The sequence below is a fragment of the Opisthocomus hoazin genome, chromosome 8 (assembly GCF_030867145.1).
Source record: "Opisthocomus hoazin isolate bOpiHoa1 chromosome 8, bOpiHoa1.hap1, whole genome shotgun sequence".
Taxonomy (NCBI): domain Eukaryota; kingdom Metazoa; phylum Chordata; class Aves; order Opisthocomiformes; family Opisthocomidae; genus Opisthocomus; species Opisthocomus hoazin.
Window position 1 is genome coordinate 3,077,937 of NC_134421.1, and position 19,662 is coordinate 3,097,598.

The window sequence follows — 19,662 nt, forward strand, 5'->3', positions numbered from 1 at the left end:
GGGGAGGAACAACCCCATGCACCAGTACAGGCTTGGGACGGACCTGCTGGAGAGCAGCTCTGCGGAGAGGGACCTGGGTGTGCTGGTGGACGACAGGTTAACCATGAGCCAGCAGTGTGCCCTGGCTGCCAAGAAGGCCAATGGGATCCTGGGGTGCATCAAGAGGAGTGTGGCCAGCAGGACGAGGGAGGTTCTCCTTCCCCTCTATACTGCCCTAGTGAGGCCTCATCTAGAGTACTGTGTCCAGTTCTGGGCTCCCCAGTTCAAGAAAGATGAAGAGCTACTGGAGAGAGTCCAGCGGAGGGCTACGAGGATGATGAGGGGACTGGAGCATCTCTCCTACAAGGAGAGGTTGAGGGAACTGGGCTTGTTCAGCCTGAAGAAGAGAGAAGGCTGCGAGGGGACCTTATAAATGCCTACAAATATCTGCAGGGTGGCTGTCAGGAGGATGGGGCCAAGCTCTTTTCAGTGGTGCCCAGTGACAGGACAAGGGGCAATGGGCACAAACTGAGGCACAGGAAGTTCCAGCTGAACATGAGGAAGAACTTCTTCCCTCTGAGGGTGACGGAGCCCTGGCCCAGGCTGCCCAGGGAGGCTGTGGAGTCTCCTTCTCTGGAGATATTCCAGACCCGCCTGGACAAGGTCCTGTGCAGCCTGCTCTGGGTGACCCTGCTTCGGCAGGGGGGTGGACTGGGTGACCCACAGAGGTCCCTGCCAACCCCTACTATTCTGTGTGATTCTGTGTGTGTGTGGATAGATTTTGTAACTGAATCGTGAAAACACAATGGCTTTCAAGTCCACCTGCCACATCACTGTGGTGCTTACATTCAAATTCCATACGTATGAAATACTTGTCTGTTTTCCTGTTTATTTCTCCTCTTCCTAGCAGACACCTTGGCAGATGTCAAAGATGTTAGATTGATGAGTATTTTTTGCTCTCTGGTAACTGTTGTAATTCCTTTATTAGATGTTCTCATATATGTCCCTGAAATCATAACATTATAGATGAGGACTTTTACTGTTGGCACGCTTGGCTCTGACAGTGCAAGTTTTCTTGGTGGTTACAGGTTCTGAGCCCTCGGACTGATATTGGTGTTTATGGTAGCAGTAAGAATAGGCGGAAGAGGGCTAAGGAATTGATGGAGAAGGAAAAGGAGAAAGATCTTGACTTGGAATCCCTAAGTGAACTGGAGGATGGGCTGGAGGAGGCCAGAGACACTGCAGCTGTGGTAAGGAGCAATGAAAAGTAGTGTATGCTGATATGTGGATTTAATTTCTCTCTAATCTGTGTAGAAATCTTACAGAAGAACCAATAAATGAATCTCGCTGAAACGAATATCTCAAATATGATGTTTTACACAAGAATATAGTTCAGCTTTAATTGCAGTGAAAGTAGAGGGAAGCACAGTTCAGTAAGTGCTGGTATTTAATATGTATTGGGCAATGTATAAGACTTAAATGCTCTTGGGTTAATATCTGTGGCTGTTCACCTAATATTGTTAACATTTATTGAAATCAGATCAAAATACTGTGGAATGAGGTACAGCTCTACCTTGAACAGTACCAAGACATACTTGGTTACGTTGATTTTGAGAGCAGTCTGTACCTGCTTGGCCATAAAAACTGGGCTGGGTGGAATGTTATATTGGATTCCTTCTTGTTGGGAGGATATTGATGCAGCTTATCACAGGAATTTGCTGTCATCTGGCTGCCCTTTGTCCGGGAACCAAGAAAACACATGCAAGCTCGTTAGTGTGACTTACACACTGTCCGTTTTACCTTAGCATGCTTTGTTGTAGTTACTTGAATGGAGACACTGAGGAAGTGCAAGTTGCTTCAGGAAGATATGTGGTCACTCGGGTCTCTGGGTGCTGAGTCAGCATTGAAACAATGCTCACCTGCCTTGTCTCGGTAGACGAAGGATGGAACAGATTCTGACTTCTTTCCTGGAGTCAAAACGTTCTTCTGGCGGCCTTACGACAGATTTAATTATGAGCTTCAGAAACTTTGTAGATGTGGAGAAGGTTATCTAATGTTTACATAGAATGTCTGTCGTAAGGACTTAGGGGAGTAATGGGTAGTTGAGGAGGAGGTATTTTAGCTAAAGTGGTAATTAGATCACACAATTCCTAAATTCTGGGCTAGTTTAAGTAGGAAGATTTCTTGATATATTTGGTGGTTTTTTTTCATTCTCCTACATTTCTAATAAAATGTGATCTCTCTGAGCTGTGAGGCTCATGAACTGTTCTTGTCTTTGCTGGGTAGGTGGCTATATTCAAGGAGCGTGAACAGAAGGAGATTGAAGCCATGCATGCTCTCAGGGCAGCTAACCTGGCCAAGATGACTATGGTGGATCGGATCGAAGAAGTCAAATTCTGTATCTGCCGCAAAACAGCCAGTGGATTCATGCTACAGTGTGAGCTGTGCAAAGACTGGTTTCATAGTGGCTGCGTGCCCCTTCCCAAAACAAGTTCCCAGAAGAAGGGCTCTAGTTGGCAGGCCAAAGAAGTGAAGTTTCTGTGTCCGCTTTGCATGCGTTCTCGAAGGCCACGGCTGGAGACAATACTGTCTCTGCTGGTCTCCCTGCAGAAGCTGCCTGTACGGCTGCCGGAAGGGGAGGCATTGCAGTGCTTGACAGAACGTGCCATGAGTTGGCAGGACCGAGCACGGCAGGCTTTGGCCACTGAGGAGTTGTCCTCTGCTTTGGCTAAGCTTTCTGTGCTGAGCCAGCGAATGGTGGAGCAGGCAGCACGGGAGAAAACGGAGAAAATAATCAGTGCTGAGCTACAGAAAGCAGCAGCTAACCCAGACCTGCAGGTAGGAATGTGGATATCTTGCTCCTTGCTGTGCTTGTCTTTCTTCACTCTGCCAGAATGCCTTAGGTTTCTTGGAGGAGCTTGGGGGAAGTGGGGAGGGCAGTTAAAAGCTGAGAATTGGACCTACCAAAATTATATAGTTCTGTGCTCCTCAGGCTATGGCTGGTGTCAGTCAGTTACATGCTGCTCCAGGGACAGGTCTGTTGCTTTGTACTGATTGTCAACAGCAACTGCTGAAGGTGCTTGTAAGAAACGTCGGTTCAGATACAACAGCTGGCTAAGGGCCTGAAGATGTGTAAAGCAGGAAATGCCATTTCCCTCTTGACAGAATCACAGATCTCAATATTTATAACTGATAATGGATTGTCGTTCTCAGGCATTTGATGTCTTGTTAGTAAATTTCAGCGAGGACTGTAAGCAAACACTGGCACTTTGATGGTTGACTTCATCTTGGGGGGCTGGACTAGATGACCCACAGAGGTCCCTTCCAACCCCTACCATTCTGTGATTCTGTGATCTTGGGATTGAGACTGGTAATCAGATGAAGCTGTGGTGAAGAAGTTTGTACGACCATAGGCTATAATTTGGTAGCACTGAGCAGCAGTACTAGATCTTTTTAGTCACTATTGTTCAAAAACATGAAAATAAAATCTAATAGAACCTGTTCCTTGGATATTTCCCTAATTTTCTTCACACCTTGCTGTAAGTAGGCTTTTCTGTGACTGTCCAGGCAGTTATCCTCAGGCTAAAAGAACCACTGTGTTATTTGTCAGTAACTCAGCTTTTTTTAATAGATTTTTCAGGAAATTTTATTGTTAAATTCCCATATTCCATTTTCCTTTTAGGGACACTTGACTAGTTTCCAGCAGTCAGCCTTTAACAGAATGATAGGGAGCGTGTCCTCGTCCCCACGGCAGACTTTGGATTACGATGATGAAGAGACAGACTCTGATGAAGACATCAGGGAGACGTATGGCTACGACATAAAGGTAGGTAATCCAGTATGACTCATCTGTATGGAATTAATCCAAAACACCTGTTTTTTATTACTTCAACTTATTTCAGAATATTTTTCGTATCTTAAGCTATCTCTGTGCATTCTGCCCAGGCTCCTGTGGCAGAAAAGGTACTTCTTGATTTTTATCGGAATGTCTCAGCTGTGGGCTACTGGGAAGTTTTGTAGTGTTTTTATTCAAAATTTCCAGATGTCCTGTGATTGAATTTCAAAAGGTGCCTTTTAGTGCTAAGGAAAAAGATACAGTTCTCAAGGGATTTGTATTTATAATACCATGGAGGATGAACGTTAGCTTTATGCCTCATTCAGAGATACATGAATCATAAATATGAGTAAGTGTCTATATGTAGAGTTCTTCAACAGTTTTTGCTACAGCAAAAAATTTGCCTGGGAAAATGCATGCCCTGTAAGAAATTTTCTGATGCCAGAGCTGCTTTCACGTTTTCATACCTTTCTAATCATTCAAGCCTCATATAGAAGAAGTCTATCTGTTCAATTCTGGATGTGTGGAAACATTCAGGACTAGGTGTCTGGATCACATTGTAGAATTAGTGTCTGGATTCAGTTCAGAAATTGTAACTGCAGTTAGATTTTAAAAATACTTCAACTAGAGAAGAACTGTTGTGAGAAAAGCCAGTGGTATAGATAGCCAAGGGTTTTCAGTGTGGTGTAGTTCACTTCAGAACCTCTGAAATGTCCTTTTGATATATGTAGAGACAAAAGCGATACCGCTGCTGCTTCTTGTGCAGTGGTTGCTTTTTGATGATAGTGTCATATCTAATTTAAAAGACACTAATTTGAAAGGCAGTGTGGCCATGTAAATTCTCCTTAGGCAGAATTTCTGGTTTATAAAGGAACAGCGAATTTTCCAGGTATGATTAGCATCTGTCTCATATTTTTAGTATTTTGTTTCTAAGCAGCTTTATGCAAACACACACATTTGTCTTGCAGTCCTATGCGAAATGCCAGAATGTTACATCTTTTAATTAAATCAGTTTTATTAAAAAAAAAAATGATTCCAAACTGTTCTTTGCGTCAGGAGTCATAATAAGGCATTTCTGAAAGATGTGACATTTTCTGAGGCTGTGATAAAGCATATGCCAAGAAGCATGGCATATGCTTGTCAGGATCTGAGGTTTTTGCAGGAGTGTAATTTCGTTTGTTTAATGATTCTGTTGTCATGATTTCAAAATCTGTTACTTACCCTTTTGATTTAGATGTCCATCACTGTATGTAATTGTCAAAACCTACATGTAAAAATTCGTTGAAGCAGATCTGATAGGGACCAGAATGTCTTTTGTTAGGTCAACTAACATGGTTGGAACAGAAGACGAATTTTCAGACAGCCAAATTCTTCAGGGCAAAACTAAAAGCAGCAAAGTTCGAAAGATATAGCAAAGTTGCTTAGAGTTTGATTATTTTTATATTTTTTGCTTTCAAGGATTGGGGTTTCTCTTTCAGTTTATGGTCTATAAACATTTTCCAGTGGAGTAAGGTGGCTTTTTTAAAAAAATATGTAGACATTATGATACATCGTGTATGAATTTGCTCTTAACTTGTGGACTCTGTAGAAGTCATCCTTGGGATACTTAAGGGTCCATAGGCTATATTTCAAAAACCACTGTCTTGGATATCTCAAGTACAACAGTGGCTGCAAAAACAGAGATAAAAAGGCCTGTTTGATTATATTGTGCCTCTTCTAATTAAGACATGATTCTTGCCAGCAAATACAGCATTATCAGTGCAGTAGCTAGACTTGGTTTAAGACTTACTCCAAGCAGTCAGACAGATTCACTGGTCAAATTTACTGTAAATTTTCTTCGCCTTTAATCGCCTTCACATTTTTCTCATGTATTTTTATCTCATTCCTTCACACCTGTGTTGCCTATAGCCACCAAATGGTGATATCTTTTTATTAATTTCCCTGTTGGCCCTGAACTTTCTTTAATCTAGTATAATATGATACCCAGAGCAAGACATTGTACTAGGTATAGCCTGTACTATGTAGGGAGAAATATCTTCCTCTTTCTGAATGTATTTACTCTAGCTTTTCATCTGGGCAATTTAAATCTTGAGTTTCCCACTCGTAGTTCTGTACTGAAATCATTAGTGTGCACTTCACTTCCTTTTAAACATGTAACTGAAAGCCAGAGAGAGATTACCATTCTTAAATTCCCTTTTTATGTCATGAAATGACAGTGTCTGGGTGGTACAATTTCCTGAGTTGGCCATATTGGGACCCACACAACTAATCTTCAGGTAAATATTGTCAACAACTGCTCTTCGACCTTTCTCTTCTTTTAAGCCAGCTTCTTGTTTATTGTTTTCTGAAAGATTTCAGTCTTACACGGCATGCGAAGTATGTTTAACCTGTTGACCAGTTTCATCACAAATGTGCTGGGGTAGATAAATTCTGGAAAGTGCTATGGATATAGACAGCTGGTTGAGGAGATTATCCTTATTAATTTCACCTGCAGGGGTGAGGAGGAAGAGGGGAGGAATGAGTACTAGTAGACATCAGGGAATCTACTCAGATGGGCTTGTGCCTTCTCCGAGTTCCCTGCCTAATGTAATGTAAAGTCAAACAAAGCTTTTCCTACTGCTAAGAGGTTTCTAATCTCTCTTCTCTTAATGGATCCACCTGCACCTGAAAGCATGTGTCCCATTTCAGTGGGATGCGTCTAAGAAGTCAAGCGGCCGTCCTGCACAATGCATTGAGCGTGAGCCAATGGCATCATTATTCTGTTCATGGAAAAATTAACAGCAGTCTCAAGTATTACAGCCCTCTTCGTTTTGATGTTTGGTCCTGTCTTAAAACGGTTCAAGACTGCCATAAAAGTTCCGATCCCAGGGCAACATTTGATTGTTTGCCATTATGTGATCATCTGTCTGTTTATAATTTGTTGCTGTGCTGGAATACACCCTGTATTTTCTTTCTATAGTAATCATTATTTACTCAACATTACCCCTTCTTTACTAAAGATACCTGTCTTTATGGTCTTGCAATCACATTTTTCAAGCGAAAAATTACGTAGGCTAAGAGTCAGCCTCTTGTCCTTATGATGACTTCTGAGGACCATACTTGAGTGACTGCTTAGTGGGGAAACCTGTCAAGTGTTTCTCACAAACCGTCTATAAATCTGTTGACCTGTCTCCATAGAGGCATCCTCTATTTGAGTAGGGATGTAACTTGTAGCTTTTGCACATGGTCTTGGTGTCTCTGGTGGGGTGCTGCAGAGTAGGATTTTAGAAACGGCAGACTGGCTGGCCTTAGTAGAATTTGCTTTGAAGTAGGTATTTTCTGGATCCAAATGTTGCATGTTTTCTGTGGGTCTTTTTCAGGACAATGCCAGTGTAAAATCTTCGAGCAGCTTGGAGCCCAATTTGTTTTGTGATGAGGAAATCCCCATTAAATCAGAGGAAGTGGTGACACACATGTGGACTGCTCCCTCATTCTGTGCTGAGCACGCATATTCGTCTGCTTCTAAAAGCTGCTCTCAAGGTATTTGCGTTTCTGTACGTTAAGATAAAATTGAACAGATAGCTGGGACGAGCAGTCGGTAAGGAGAGGAAGAGCTCTGTTACCTGTGCTAGTCGTGGAGAATATCTTGTCTGTAAGAAGGTACAGTAGAGCTAGATTGCAGTTCTTTCCTGTTGTCTGATTTATAAGCCTGTGTCAGTGTGCTTGGCTTGGAATTGTCTCCCTCTTTAGACTGTTGTGGTAAAAAGTGTGTAATATCTTTTTGGTTTTGATCGCTTCCTTTTATCGCTGAGTGACTTGCCTCTTGTGTGAAAGGTGCTAGCACTCCAAGGAAGCAGCCTCGGAAGAGTCCGCTGGTACCTCGCAGTTTGGAGCCCCCTGTACTGGAGCTGTCACCTGGAGCGAAAGCTCAGCTAGAAGATCTGATGATGGTAGGAGATCTGCTAGAAGTATCACTGGATGAGACTCAGCACATCTGGCGGATTTTACAGGCTACTCATCCACCCTCTGAGGACAGGTTCCTTCATGTCATGGAGGTATGAACTTGAAGAAATATTCTGGTACAGAAATGCGTGTGTGTGTCCCCATTATTTTGGTGGGTTTTTTTTTTGAATATAATCTTGGGTAGTAGAGTCCTTAGTTACTTGACATGTTTGGATTTCAAGTGGGGAATAATAGATTCCAGAACAGAATAAGAGATCAGGAAATTCAGTTCTTGATCACTCATGCTGTAGCACTGTCCTTCACAACTAACCATATTTAAAACAGTTTTCTCAGCCAGTTCCATATGCAAACCTGTTTTTAGAAAATACAATGTTAGGGAAGGAAATAATGTTGTTGATTATTCTTGGAAGCAGAACTGCTCTGCAAAAGAATTAGAAGAAACGTGTAGGAAGATGGGAAGTCTACATGTAGCTTATATAACTTGATACTGGTATGTTGCTGAACTGTTGTTACTGAGGAAAGAACGCTGGTTTTTTTAACAAAACGTGGTTTGGTAACGCAGGTAATAAGATTCCTAGTCTTCCTCAGAATGACATAGATACAGCAATTTTTTAACTAAATGTGCTGATCTCTTTGCTCAGCTGACAGTGAATGAGGAGGTTTATCTGTTGATTCTGAATTCTAGTCTAAAACACTTGGCCTCGTTGATGCAGTGGCTAAGTGGTGTGTGCGAATGAGGGGTGTGTGCTGGAAGAGAAGGTAAACTGTTGTGTTGAAGAGCTGTACTGGAACCCATCCTTCATCATCTGTCAGCTGAAGATGGGGGTCAGTTTGACCACGTGTAGTTATGGGAGTATGTGATTGCTTTTTGAGTTACTGAGCTGCACAGGATACATTGAAGATGGTTCTTTCTTGACTTTTTGGTAGTGTACACTAAGATGGAAGGTTACGTACTGTGAACAGTGAGGTTAGATGGGGCATATAAATCATTTTCTGAATACCATACATATGGTATTTAGATTGGATATTAGGAAAACTTTCTTTACTGAAAGAATGCTCAGGCATTGGACCAGGCTGCCCAGGGAGGTGGTTGAGTCAACATCCCTGGAGGTGTTCAAAAAACGTGTAGATGTGGCACTTTGGGATACTGCTTAGTAGGCACGGTGGTGTTGGGGTGGTGATTGGACGTGATGATCTTAGAGGTCTTTTCCAACCTGTGTTTCTATGATTCGTGTACAATGGAGAATTCAAGGTGTTGCAAAACTGCCATCAGTTAGGACAGTAGTATAAAGTACATGCTGCCTCCAAAGAAGTACTGCTTTACCATGTTTTGACCCAAGTACTTCACTTTGTAAGCTTAGTGCTTTTTTAATGTGATAGTTTTGGGGTGGAACTGATTGAAGAACAGTTTAAATGCCAGCAGCTAGCAATTTATAAATAGTATGCCAAACAGTTAAGTTGATAGTTAAGCACAGCTTTTTTGGTGGTGGGGGTGTGTGTTACAACATTTTCTGCTCAGCTAACCCTTATGAATACTTGTTTGACCAGAACTGTTAATTTTGAATTGAATACCAGTTTCTGTGTCTATTTACATGCAAAATAGGTAGACTTTTGTAAAATAATCTTCAGAGGATTTGTTTTGGGGTGGAGTAGCTATATTAAGTAGTGTACAGTAAACAGAATCTGTCTTTCCTGGCTTATAGTATGTCCTTAATCTATTAATAATTGTTAAGGTTAAAATATATAGCTGGATTAACTGTAATGGAGTCAGTCCTGTTTGTACAAAGGACCTACACATGTGAATCTTTCAGATATAAATAGGATTTGTCACTGTAGATGCTACCTGCGGTGTCGGAGTCTGCCAATTTTAAACTTCACTTCTGAACTGAATCTGCTATTTAAGAGTTGTTAATGATGCCAGGATATTTACGATGTGTGCCAGTTTGGGAGCTATTCAAATAATGGATCTGTTACTTTCTTCTCATGCTTGAGCTGATGATACATTTTAAGAATTCACCAATTGCTCTTTCTTAATCTCCAGAATAGCAATTGGTTTCTCTCAAAAATAATTACAGGCAAGACTGACCTAGGATGAAAAATGAGCAAGAACATCGAACAAATGATGAATCATCTCAACTTTTATTAAAAAGCAACGTGAGAAGGGAGTTGTAATTAATGCTTATTCTGCCTCCTTACCCTTGCTGATGTTTTACCTTTTCCACTGGACATTTTTGTTTCATTGTACTTTTGACACAGTTGGTACCACTTACGATTTTTTTCTAGTATGGTGAAAATAAAGTTGAACCCCGTTTTGTTTAGAATTTGTAACAGTATGTTGTTAAACAGGTTTCTTCGTACCATGTCAGGATAAAGGTGGGGTAAGTACATCTCTCAAACCACAGGTGTGCAGTATATGGAAATCTGCATGTGAAAATTCTCTTTTCACCCTTTCTGTGAAGGATGACAGCATGGATGAGAAACCACTGAAAATGAGAGGGAGAGACTCGTCTGAGAGGAAGCGGAAACGAAAGCTGGAGAGAGCGGAGCAGTTCTTTGGAGATATGAAGCAAAAATCTAAAGAGCTGAAAAAACTGGAAAAACCCAAGAAGAAGAAGCTAAAACTCACCATGGACAAGACAAAGGAGCTGAACAAGCTGGCCAAGAAACTGGCTAAGGAAGAGGAGCGGAAGAAGAAGCGAGATAAGGCAGTTGTGACAAAGGTGGAACTAGCAAAGGAGAGCACAGAGAAAAAGAGAGAGAAGAAGGTTCTAGATATTCCATCCAAGTACGACTGGTCAGGAGCGGAGGAGTCGGACGATGAGAACGCTGTGTGCGCTGCGCAGAACTGCCAGAGGCCCTGCAAGGACAAGGTGAGTTTTTGCTTAATTCTGTCGTAGGCAATTCTTTGCGAAGGCAGACGGCCCAGTGCAGTTTAATAATGAGGCTGAACAGCGTGAGCAATGGACGTGGTGTGGCTGGAAATGAGAGAGGATTGTTTAGTACTTGGGCAGGTACACAGATGCAGTAGATGAAACTATGGAACTTCCTTATTCTCTTGAGTACTTTAAAACAGGAGGAGATGATGGAAAATGAGAATCTTGGAAAAGGCGCTCTGTCTCGGCTGGGAAGTTTAGCCTCTTCACGCTGGGTCATTTTTCTGCTTGCTATGCACCACACCTTGTCTGATTCAGAGAATCAATGCTGTGACTCAGCTAGAAATGTTCCTGACTTAAGTGTGTTTCTGTGCAGAAGCGGGGGATGTTTGGTACTCCTACATGAAGTAAATTTTCTGTATTTCTTGCATGCAGTCTGTGAACAGTTATGTTGTGGGCTGAGGTATCTACAAACTGCAGTGCTTCACTTATCTCATTGGAATTAAACAATCGGTCATTTTAGACCTGGTCACATTACGACAAAAGAAACTTGATCTGTCTCTTTCTATGGTACTGCCTGTTCTGATTGCCACCTTTTAACACTGACAAATTGATGGTCCAAAAAAAAAACCCGTTTTTTTGGAATGGTTTGTTTTATGCTTTTTAGAAAGAGTAAAAAAAACACTTCAAATAATAGCTGTGAGATTGACACTATACTACACTGGCTTGAGCAAGAGAGAGTAGGAACAAATACAAATACCAAGAACTCGGTTTTTTGTTTCGCAAAATTGAAACGTGGCATTTAAGTGTTCATCTGAATGCTTAAAAAGACCAGTTGAAAGGCCAGTTTTGAAGTCTTAATCTTAGAACAAGGTTAGAAATTACACTGGAAGGTGAATCACTCCAAAGATGGCACAATCTTTGTACCATCATTCTCTTTACTTCACAGATGTTAAGTAGGTTATGTACATTTTTACAGAAATTGAGGTTGGAAGACAGGGGAGAGTGCCTTTAAGTTCATATTATAAAGTTGTACTAAATTCATCAAACTTCTACAAACGAAACTGAATAAAATTCGTGATTGCATAATCAGAGCTTTTAATGGAGTGACTGTCTTGCCATCAGGTTGGACATGGTTTTGTACAGTAGCAGGTTAATGCCGTGCAAGTCAAAACCAGCAAATATAGGAACATAAGGACTGAAGCTGCAGCTGTTAGTGTCCATTACTACTCACTTGAGAAAAGTTGCTCAGGAATAGTTTTCCTACAAACCCAAGTAAAATCTTGAGCTGAGCATGTTTCTTCATTTTTGGTAGGTTGCTACTACTGTTACTTTTCTAATAAATCTACTTATCTCAATTTTTATTTTTACATTCCTCTGTAAGGTGAAAGCAGAACTACAGCAGTAACAGTAACAATTTTTATAGCTGTACCAGTGGATGCCATTAAAATCAAGAATCTGTGTTTGTTATCCTGCTGATCTCAGTTTCTGCCCACTGACTCAAATTGATACGTACCTTTACTCAGGAAGTTACAGAGATCTAATAATTAACCTTTTTTCCTTCTTAAGTTTTTGATTACTTTTCATGCATTTCTTAGTTGTTCTATAGCAAGTTCAGCTCAAAGTTGGAAATATTTTAGCTTAAATGTTCTTACACTTTGGAGGTACAGTCTGTGTGCATCTTTCTGTTGTTTGATGGCCAGACGTATGCCTGGTAATTGGCTGGTAAAAAAGTGTTGAAGCTGCTGATGTCTTGTGGCTTTTTTGTAGCCAAAAGCAGTAGCCAAGTCCTTCTGTTTTCTGTACTTTCACTTGCAAAAGCTAGCACTTGATGATGCAGTCTGAAGGGATATATATAATTTAGGATGTGTATTTGTAGACTCTCATGTATGCTGAAGTAACGGACCCTGAGCAAGCTCTATTTTTAATGTGTTCTAGTGTACATGTCTGATGTGAGGAGAGCCAAGCGCCATGTTCCTCTGTAGCAGAGTGTGTGTTTAGTGTGTGTGTTTGTACTGTGATGGTCAAAGGATGGACAAGGCTTGTTGGAAGAGTGTGATTTTTTTTTTTTTTATTAAACTGAAGCAGCTTGTTAAAATAAACTCTGTAGGGCATTAATTTGTGCCTAGAACCTTTTGTGTTCTAGGTATATCAGGTGGGTTTAACAGAAGGAATTTTCTTCATAGAAACTGTGCCTATCTGTCTTTTCTTCTAATATGTTACGTGCTGCTGATCTGATCTCTTGCAGGTAGACTGGGTGCAGTGCGACGGCGGCTGCGATGAGTGGTTTCATCAAGTTTGTGTTGGTGTCTCCCCAGAAATGGCTGAGAATGAGGATTACATCTGTATAAACTGTGCAAAGAAGCCAATGCAAGGGCCGAGTAGCCCTGCTCATGCACCACCTCCTCCTTTCTTATTGAGCTACAAACTACCAATCGAAGATCTTAAGGAGACAAGTTAGCAACTACTCGATGCCTAGAACTTGTTGGGAAATGGACCACTGAAACCCTACAGAAAGAGAGGGTTTGAAGCTGGTGTAGCCACTGAGCTTCACTTCCAAGGATGTACAGACCTGCAGCAGAGTTGGTCCCTTCCTTACAGCTGGCTTCCTTCATACAGTGGGGACGTCAAGGCACAGTGGTACCGACTCATCTATGCAGACACCGCCTGATTAGGAGCTCCAGCCAGTGTTTTTTGACTTGAGTATTTCCATCTTTGAGTGTGGCTGTTGCTCTTAGAGACTGAGCAAACCCGAGGCTGTTAGAAATCTAGACACTTCAGGGTGTTAGAAGTGCACATTGGCAGTGGAGCTGGCCTGGAACTGGTGGGTGCAGGCTGGAGCTTTTAGGCCTACCAGGTTACCCGAAGGAGGTGACCTTGGAAGTTATCTTTTGCCTCCCCATGCCAACATAGCGAGCAGGGCAATGTCTTCAGCTAGTTAAGTTGCCTCCATATCCAGGCAGCTAACACTACAGTATAAGGATGGGAGCAAGTGGATGAATTTCTTTTAATTTCTCTTTTGTAGCTAAAGGGCAGAGGAGCTCATGATCTCAGAAATCAGGAAAGGTTCTGTTTACCAAAAAAGAAACCCAACTCTACTCCACTAGGCAAAATTTTTTTTCCTTAGTGGGGAACAGCTGATCTTCCTGTCCTGAGGAGGGCCAGAAAACAGTGACGAAGATGTGTAGCTAGATCAGAGCTTGGGAAAAGCAGAGTGCTTCCCTTTCCACAGGGATGCCCTCTCCTGTTCTGGGCTTTGCTTAGAGTTCTGCACTCCTGCACGTTAAAGTTGTCTCTCGCAGGATGGAGCTGGCGAGGAGGTACAGCACCCAGGGCACCAGCTTCGGTGATCTGTACCCCGGGATGGGAAGGAAAGAAGACAGCCCACTTACCTCAGAGGTTACACTGACATGTGCTTCTGTGAAAAGTTTCACTCACAACTATTTCCAGTATCACCAGGCTACGGGCACGGCCTCAAGTGATACCAGCAAGCAGTCTGCAGATACTGTTCGCAGCGCAAATCCCCCTCCCTGCTGGCTTTGCTGGATGTGTACCAGTGTACAATCAGCAACAGTGCTTGTCTGCAGTTGCCCCTGGCTTTGCCAGAGGACCGGAGGGCTTGGGGGTCATCCTGGGTGACAGTTGTTTTAGTAAATCCATTTTTAAAGAAGGACTTGTTTTTACTTTTTTCTAAATGTCTCAGACTACTGACTTGTTCTATAAATAGATTATTTTTCTTTGATTTTTTTATACTTACCACTGTTAACCAGCAGCACAGACAGAGGTTCACAAAGCAAAAACCTGCCCGTGGGCTTGGGTTTTTTTACTCCATTCCTTCCTTGTAGTACAAGGAATTAGCAGTTACCTTCCCCATTCTAGCCTGACCAGCTGCCTGTGTTTAAATAGGTAAATACATTTCATGTGCTACCTTTGTGTTTGGGTTTGTTCCTATTAGTGGGGCATTTGGGCCTTAACGACTCCAGTGGCTGCTGGCTTCGTGTATGTGAATGTCTGAAGCCAGCCACTGGGCTGTCTTGTCCCCCTCTCCACTCGCTCCCTATTGTGTTTCCATTCTTCTGCAGTTCTAGGAGTGTTGTAAGTAGTGTCCAGTCTTACTAGGAGCTGGATTGGGATTTAAAGAAATATTGACAAAAACAAGTGTTCTGTCTTGACTGTTCTGTGTCCCTTCTCTTGTTCTCTAATATTTGGAAGTTTATTTATCTGGCAGAATTATCCATCCAAAAAAAAAAAAAATGAGCTCAGGTAGACAAACTTTATGGGTTTGTTTTATTTGTGCCTGCTACCTGGGAAGAGGAAGATGTGCAAAAGAAAAAGAAGTAAGATGGAGGGCAGAAGATACGGGGTCTTGGGGGCTTTGAGTGCAAATTGGGCACAGACTTCTAATTCCTGCTCCTGAAAGACTAGTATGGTGTTAAAAGCAAAAGCAATCTGTGGTTAACCATGTGGCTGAACGGGCACCCTAGCAAACTTAAGAGTATTATTTGTTTACTTATTTATGAAGGAGTCTATGCTGTAGCTAGACATACCCTCTTTTTGCCTCCAGTTACGTTTTTTTTTCTTCTTAATGTACGCTTAGTTTTGGTAAACTGGTTTAAACGGATGTTACTTTCCTTCAAGCTTTAACTGATGGTACTACATAAATGTTTCCCTATATGGAGTGGATAGACTATCTGTCACAGATGTTTAATCGTTCCAGAAGTAGACTAGTACAAGATTTCTTAAAGAATCCCAGTGTTCTGTATTCTTTCCTGACTCCTAGAATCCGTGACACAGCAGGGAAAATATGGTTAGCATATCCTGTTAGCCGCTGAGCATATCCTCTTAACCATTCCTACATTCTCTGTCGTGATAAAGTCATTGTTGTATGTAATTACCATCAACTGGAAAAGAGATCTTTTAGTAAATCTGCATTGAATGTTTTTGTTTCTCTGAGTAGAAGGTGTGGTGGGGAGTGATAACAGTAGCACTAGTTACAAACAAACAGGTGTATGTTCAATCCTTCTGCTTGTAACAAGCATAGAAAAGAGTAAAAGCAGAAAGAAATGTGAAAATGATGTGCAAAAGGTCACATTTTTAGTAGCTAATTTTCATATTATCATGTGGAAAGGCTCTTTATTACACTGTTGCAAGGAGGTTGCCATAGTTTTTCTAGCTATGGATGTCTGATCTGCTTTCAGGTAAGGTGTTCATAAACCGAAGACCATTATTAGCTTTACGTCTTATTGTTTAAGCTTATTTAAGACCATAATTCCTCTCAAAGGATTGCTGATAGTATGAACTTATGAATAAATGTTAACTTTTGGAAAAACCTGCAGATACGTAGTTAGTGGTTGAAAAACCTAAAGCTACAGCTGTGGTATATGCCTCCAGATCTTAGGGTTTTGAATTTCTATAAAAACATATGAAAAGAAGCAAGCCAAAGTTAAGCTAAGGAAATAATTTTCTTCCTTGTCTGCTACAGCCATAGGAAAAAGCTCTCATGCTTTGGGGACAAAATCTCAGTATACACAAAATCTTAGCTCGTGTGCTTCTAGAAAGGTACGTGTCTTAATGCCATATTCTGCAAAGGGTACTATTCACTGTTGATGGTATTCCTCTTCACGTGTCTGACACCAAAGGTCAAAGATGTGACGTGACCTGAGCTGCTGGGAGGAACTAAAAATGGCCAGGACTTGGGTTGTGTATCTTACCCAAACCATGCGGTTTCAAGCTTTTTTAAGAACCGGGGCCTGGAATTGGGTGGCTTTGCTTTAGGTCACTCATGAACTTCAGTACCTTTACTTCTAGGGTTCATGCTTGTGCCGGATCATCTGTACCTGAAAGCTTGTGCAGCCTGGACTATTTGATAATGAGGGCTTAAGGCAAAGTTGATGATATTATGAAAATTATCTGAAGGGACTGGAATGCAGTCACACAGCATAAGGTAAACAGATGTCCATGTGTTTTGTTAGCCACACTACGAAGCTTGCTTTGATCTTTACAGTTTTCAGAATCATAGAATAATTTAGGTTGGGGGGACTTGTGGACGTCATCTGGGTCAACCTCCGTACCGAAGCAGGACTGACTTTGAAAGTAGTTGGAAGTTTTTCAGGGCTGTGTCCAGTCATGTGTTGAGTATTTCCAGAGATGGGCATTCAGGAACCTGTCTGGCTTCCTGTTTGTAGCATCTTCAGTGCAAACTTTTGTCTGATGTACATTCACTTGCTGCAGCTCGCCTGTTGCCTCTTGAAGGAAGAGTCTGGCTCCTTGTTTTCTGTAACCATCCATTCGATATTTGAAGTCTGCAGGTCCTTCAGCCTTAATTTCCAAGCTGAACAAACCCAGCTCAGCCTCCCTTGAGCCATGTCATGTGCTGCAGCCTTTTAACAGTCTTGGTGGTCCTCAGCTGGACTTGTTTCAGGTTTGTCAATGTCTGGTTTTGTACTGAGGAGCCCAAAACTGGATATTTTACTTCAGATGCAGCTTACGAGTGTTGAATACAGGGGAAAAATAACTTCCTTGATCCTGCTGGCCATGGTCTTCCTATGCACCCTGGTACAGAGTTGGCCTTTACAGCTGCCAGGGGCCACACTGCTGACTCCTATTCAGTGTGTCCACTGTTAGCCCCAGGTGCCTTGATTTATTATTTCTTAGGTGCAGGACTTCAGAAATTTTTTCCATCAGGAGATCACTCCATCCAGTCAAGATCCAACTGAATGGGTACCCTCTCCTGTGTTTCGGGTTGTCCTGCTCCCATCCTCCCCCCATCATTCAGTTTGGTGCCTTCTGCAAACTTGATGAGGGTGAACTCTGTCCCATCACCCAGGTGGGTAAGACAGAAAACAGTATGGTCTCCAGTGCCAACCCCTGAGGTACTCTGCTTGCAGCTGGCCACCTCCTAGATTTCAAATCATTGACTACTGAAGTCAGAGCACAGCAGCCCAGCCCGTTTTTCATTCCCGTTGTAGGTTGTCCATCCACTCTGTAAGCGCGCAGGGTACACAACCACTGCTCTCCCCTCGTCCATAGGACTCATCACAGATGGCAACCAGGTTGGACTGGCACTGTAGTGGTGACTTGCCAGTCACTTTATCCCTTTATGGGCCTGGATGTGGCTTTGAAGATGATTTGTTCTGTGATCTCCCCAGGGACCAGAGTGTGGCTCGCTGCCCTGTAGTTGCCTGCGTCCTCCTCGTTTCCTTCTGTTCATTAAAGGGGCGTGATGTGCAGAAGGGTTCATCACGATCCATCAAGAAAATGATCCTCCACACAGGCATTTTCCCAGGGTTTGTTTATCATGGTAGCATAGAAGATTCAAAGAAAAAGAGAACAAACCTATTTGAATTGCTGTTTGTATGGCAACACGTATGGAAAACTCTAAATGGCAGAACTGAGCTTCTTCAAGTGCTGCTCATAGCTGAACTCCACGCGGGCTAGCGAGCAGTTAATGTCAGTCCCATACATCTAGGTCCAAGCTGGTCTGGTTGAAGTCAGTGTTACTGAAGCATGGTCCTTTTGTACACAGTTCTTCAGGCTGGAAGAAAGGCACAGTGTGAATGAGCATGAACGGAGGCATCTGATCTAGGAGAAAGGAAAGGGTCTACAGCCTTGTTTGTTCACCAGTAGGCCGTTCGCTAGGCAGTTGTCCAAGGATAGCTGTCACCTTTATTTTGTGGTGTTCTAATAACAGTTATTAGAACAAGTGCAACACAGAGTTGTAGCAAAGTAGAATAAAAAGTATTCAGATAGTTGTCAGCTGCTTATCAGACGTGCCTTGCCGTCACTCTAGGTACATGTTGCATACATTTAAAAATAATGACTGATTGAAAGAACTCTTGTACATTAGCAGCCATTTTGTATATTGGAAATGAAAGATTTTAAAAGGGTGGAAAAAGTCTTAAAATCATTGCTGAAATCACTGTTAATGCCCCTGTAAGAAGCTGAGAACTGTGATCTGCTAAAAGCCAGGTTTGGGGCTTCCTTGAGTTAGATGAAAATGAAAAGCAGGGAGCTCCTTCCAATCCGCTGCAGTCACCAGGAATGTGTTTGGTCAGCCTGCCTGAAGCAAGCAGGAACTCTGCTCGGAGCACCGAGGCAGCGGGGAGGTGCAATAAATCCAGCCCTTATCGAAATTCTAGCCACGCTGGCTTTGGGAGGGTGATAAACGCGCGGGACAGCTGGGAACTGCACAGCAAGGCACTGAGAGCGTTGAGCCTTGTGTAGCGAGATGGCTCGGTACAAATGGGTGTTGAGCTGCGAGGTAAAGGCAATGCAAGTAGCGAGGATTTGTTGAAAAACAGAAATACCGGTAAGGAGACATGCTCTGAATGCCTTAGAAACAAAAGCCCTGCCGCAGTGAATAGTTTTAATCCTAGATGAGGCATTGTGTCTCAGCTGGAGGCTTTTCAGAGGCTCATTTTTGGCAGTCTGTGCATCACCCCCTAAAAAAAAAAGTCCTCTAAAGCCAGGTTCCGGAGGGAACGGCTGTGGGTATTAACATCCGAGGAGAGCAGCCATCTCTGAACGCGCAGGCCCGGAGACGGTCGATGTCGCTCGCCAGCCTGGCATCCGCTTCCAGCGGGTGGGCGACGTGCCAGCGGATCACGCTGCCGCGTCCCGTTCCAGGTCGCTGCGGCCCGTGCTCCGTCACGCAGCAGCTGGGATCACCCGCCGGGCAACGCTGCGGTGCTCCCCAGGGAAGTGCCGTGTTGGCTGCTGCTGTGCTGTGGAGCCTGCGCGAATCCAGATTACAAATATGAGAAATACCTCAGATTTCAGTGGGATGGGAGGTGAGCAGCGCTGCTCTGTTTACTTCTGTCAGCTAATGGTTGAGCTTTATACGGCTGGAAATTTAGTTAGCCAGGCCTCGCGTGTGACCCTGCAATGGCATTATCGGTGTGAAATACTGAAAAGATCAGAATCTGGACATTGTTGGTGTATTGATAGCGTTGCATCCCGTTATTTCCTTGCCAGCTTTCCTGACAGTCCCTTAGCAGGAGACAGGCTGGAGGTAGATGCCTTAGCGTTGCCTAG

At 42.8% G+C, this 19,662-nt stretch overlaps 1 protein-coding gene across 1 annotated transcript in view; it reads left to right on the plus strand.

Moving 5' to 3' along the window:
• Window positions 1–15,912, plus strand: part of KDM5A (lysine demethylase 5A) — a 51,669-nt gene extending 35,757 nt beyond the window's left edge. Inside the window, exons 22-28 of the mRNA XM_075427998.1 lie at window positions 1,068–1,229; window positions 2,266–2,817; window positions 3,662–3,805; window positions 7,174–7,333; window positions 7,628–7,848; window positions 10,216–10,626; window positions 12,878–15,912. Of these exons, the coding sequence (XP_075284113.1) occupies window positions 1,068–1,229; window positions 2,266–2,817; window positions 3,662–3,805; window positions 7,174–7,333; window positions 7,628–7,848; window positions 10,216–10,626; window positions 12,878–13,090 (1,863 nt within the window). The 3' untranslated portion in view covers window positions 13,091–15,912. The remainder of the gene's footprint in view (window positions 1–1,067; window positions 1,230–2,265; window positions 2,818–3,661; window positions 3,806–7,173; window positions 7,334–7,627; window positions 7,849–10,215; window positions 10,627–12,877) is intronic.
• Window positions 15,913–19,662: the final 3,750 nt, after the last annotated feature.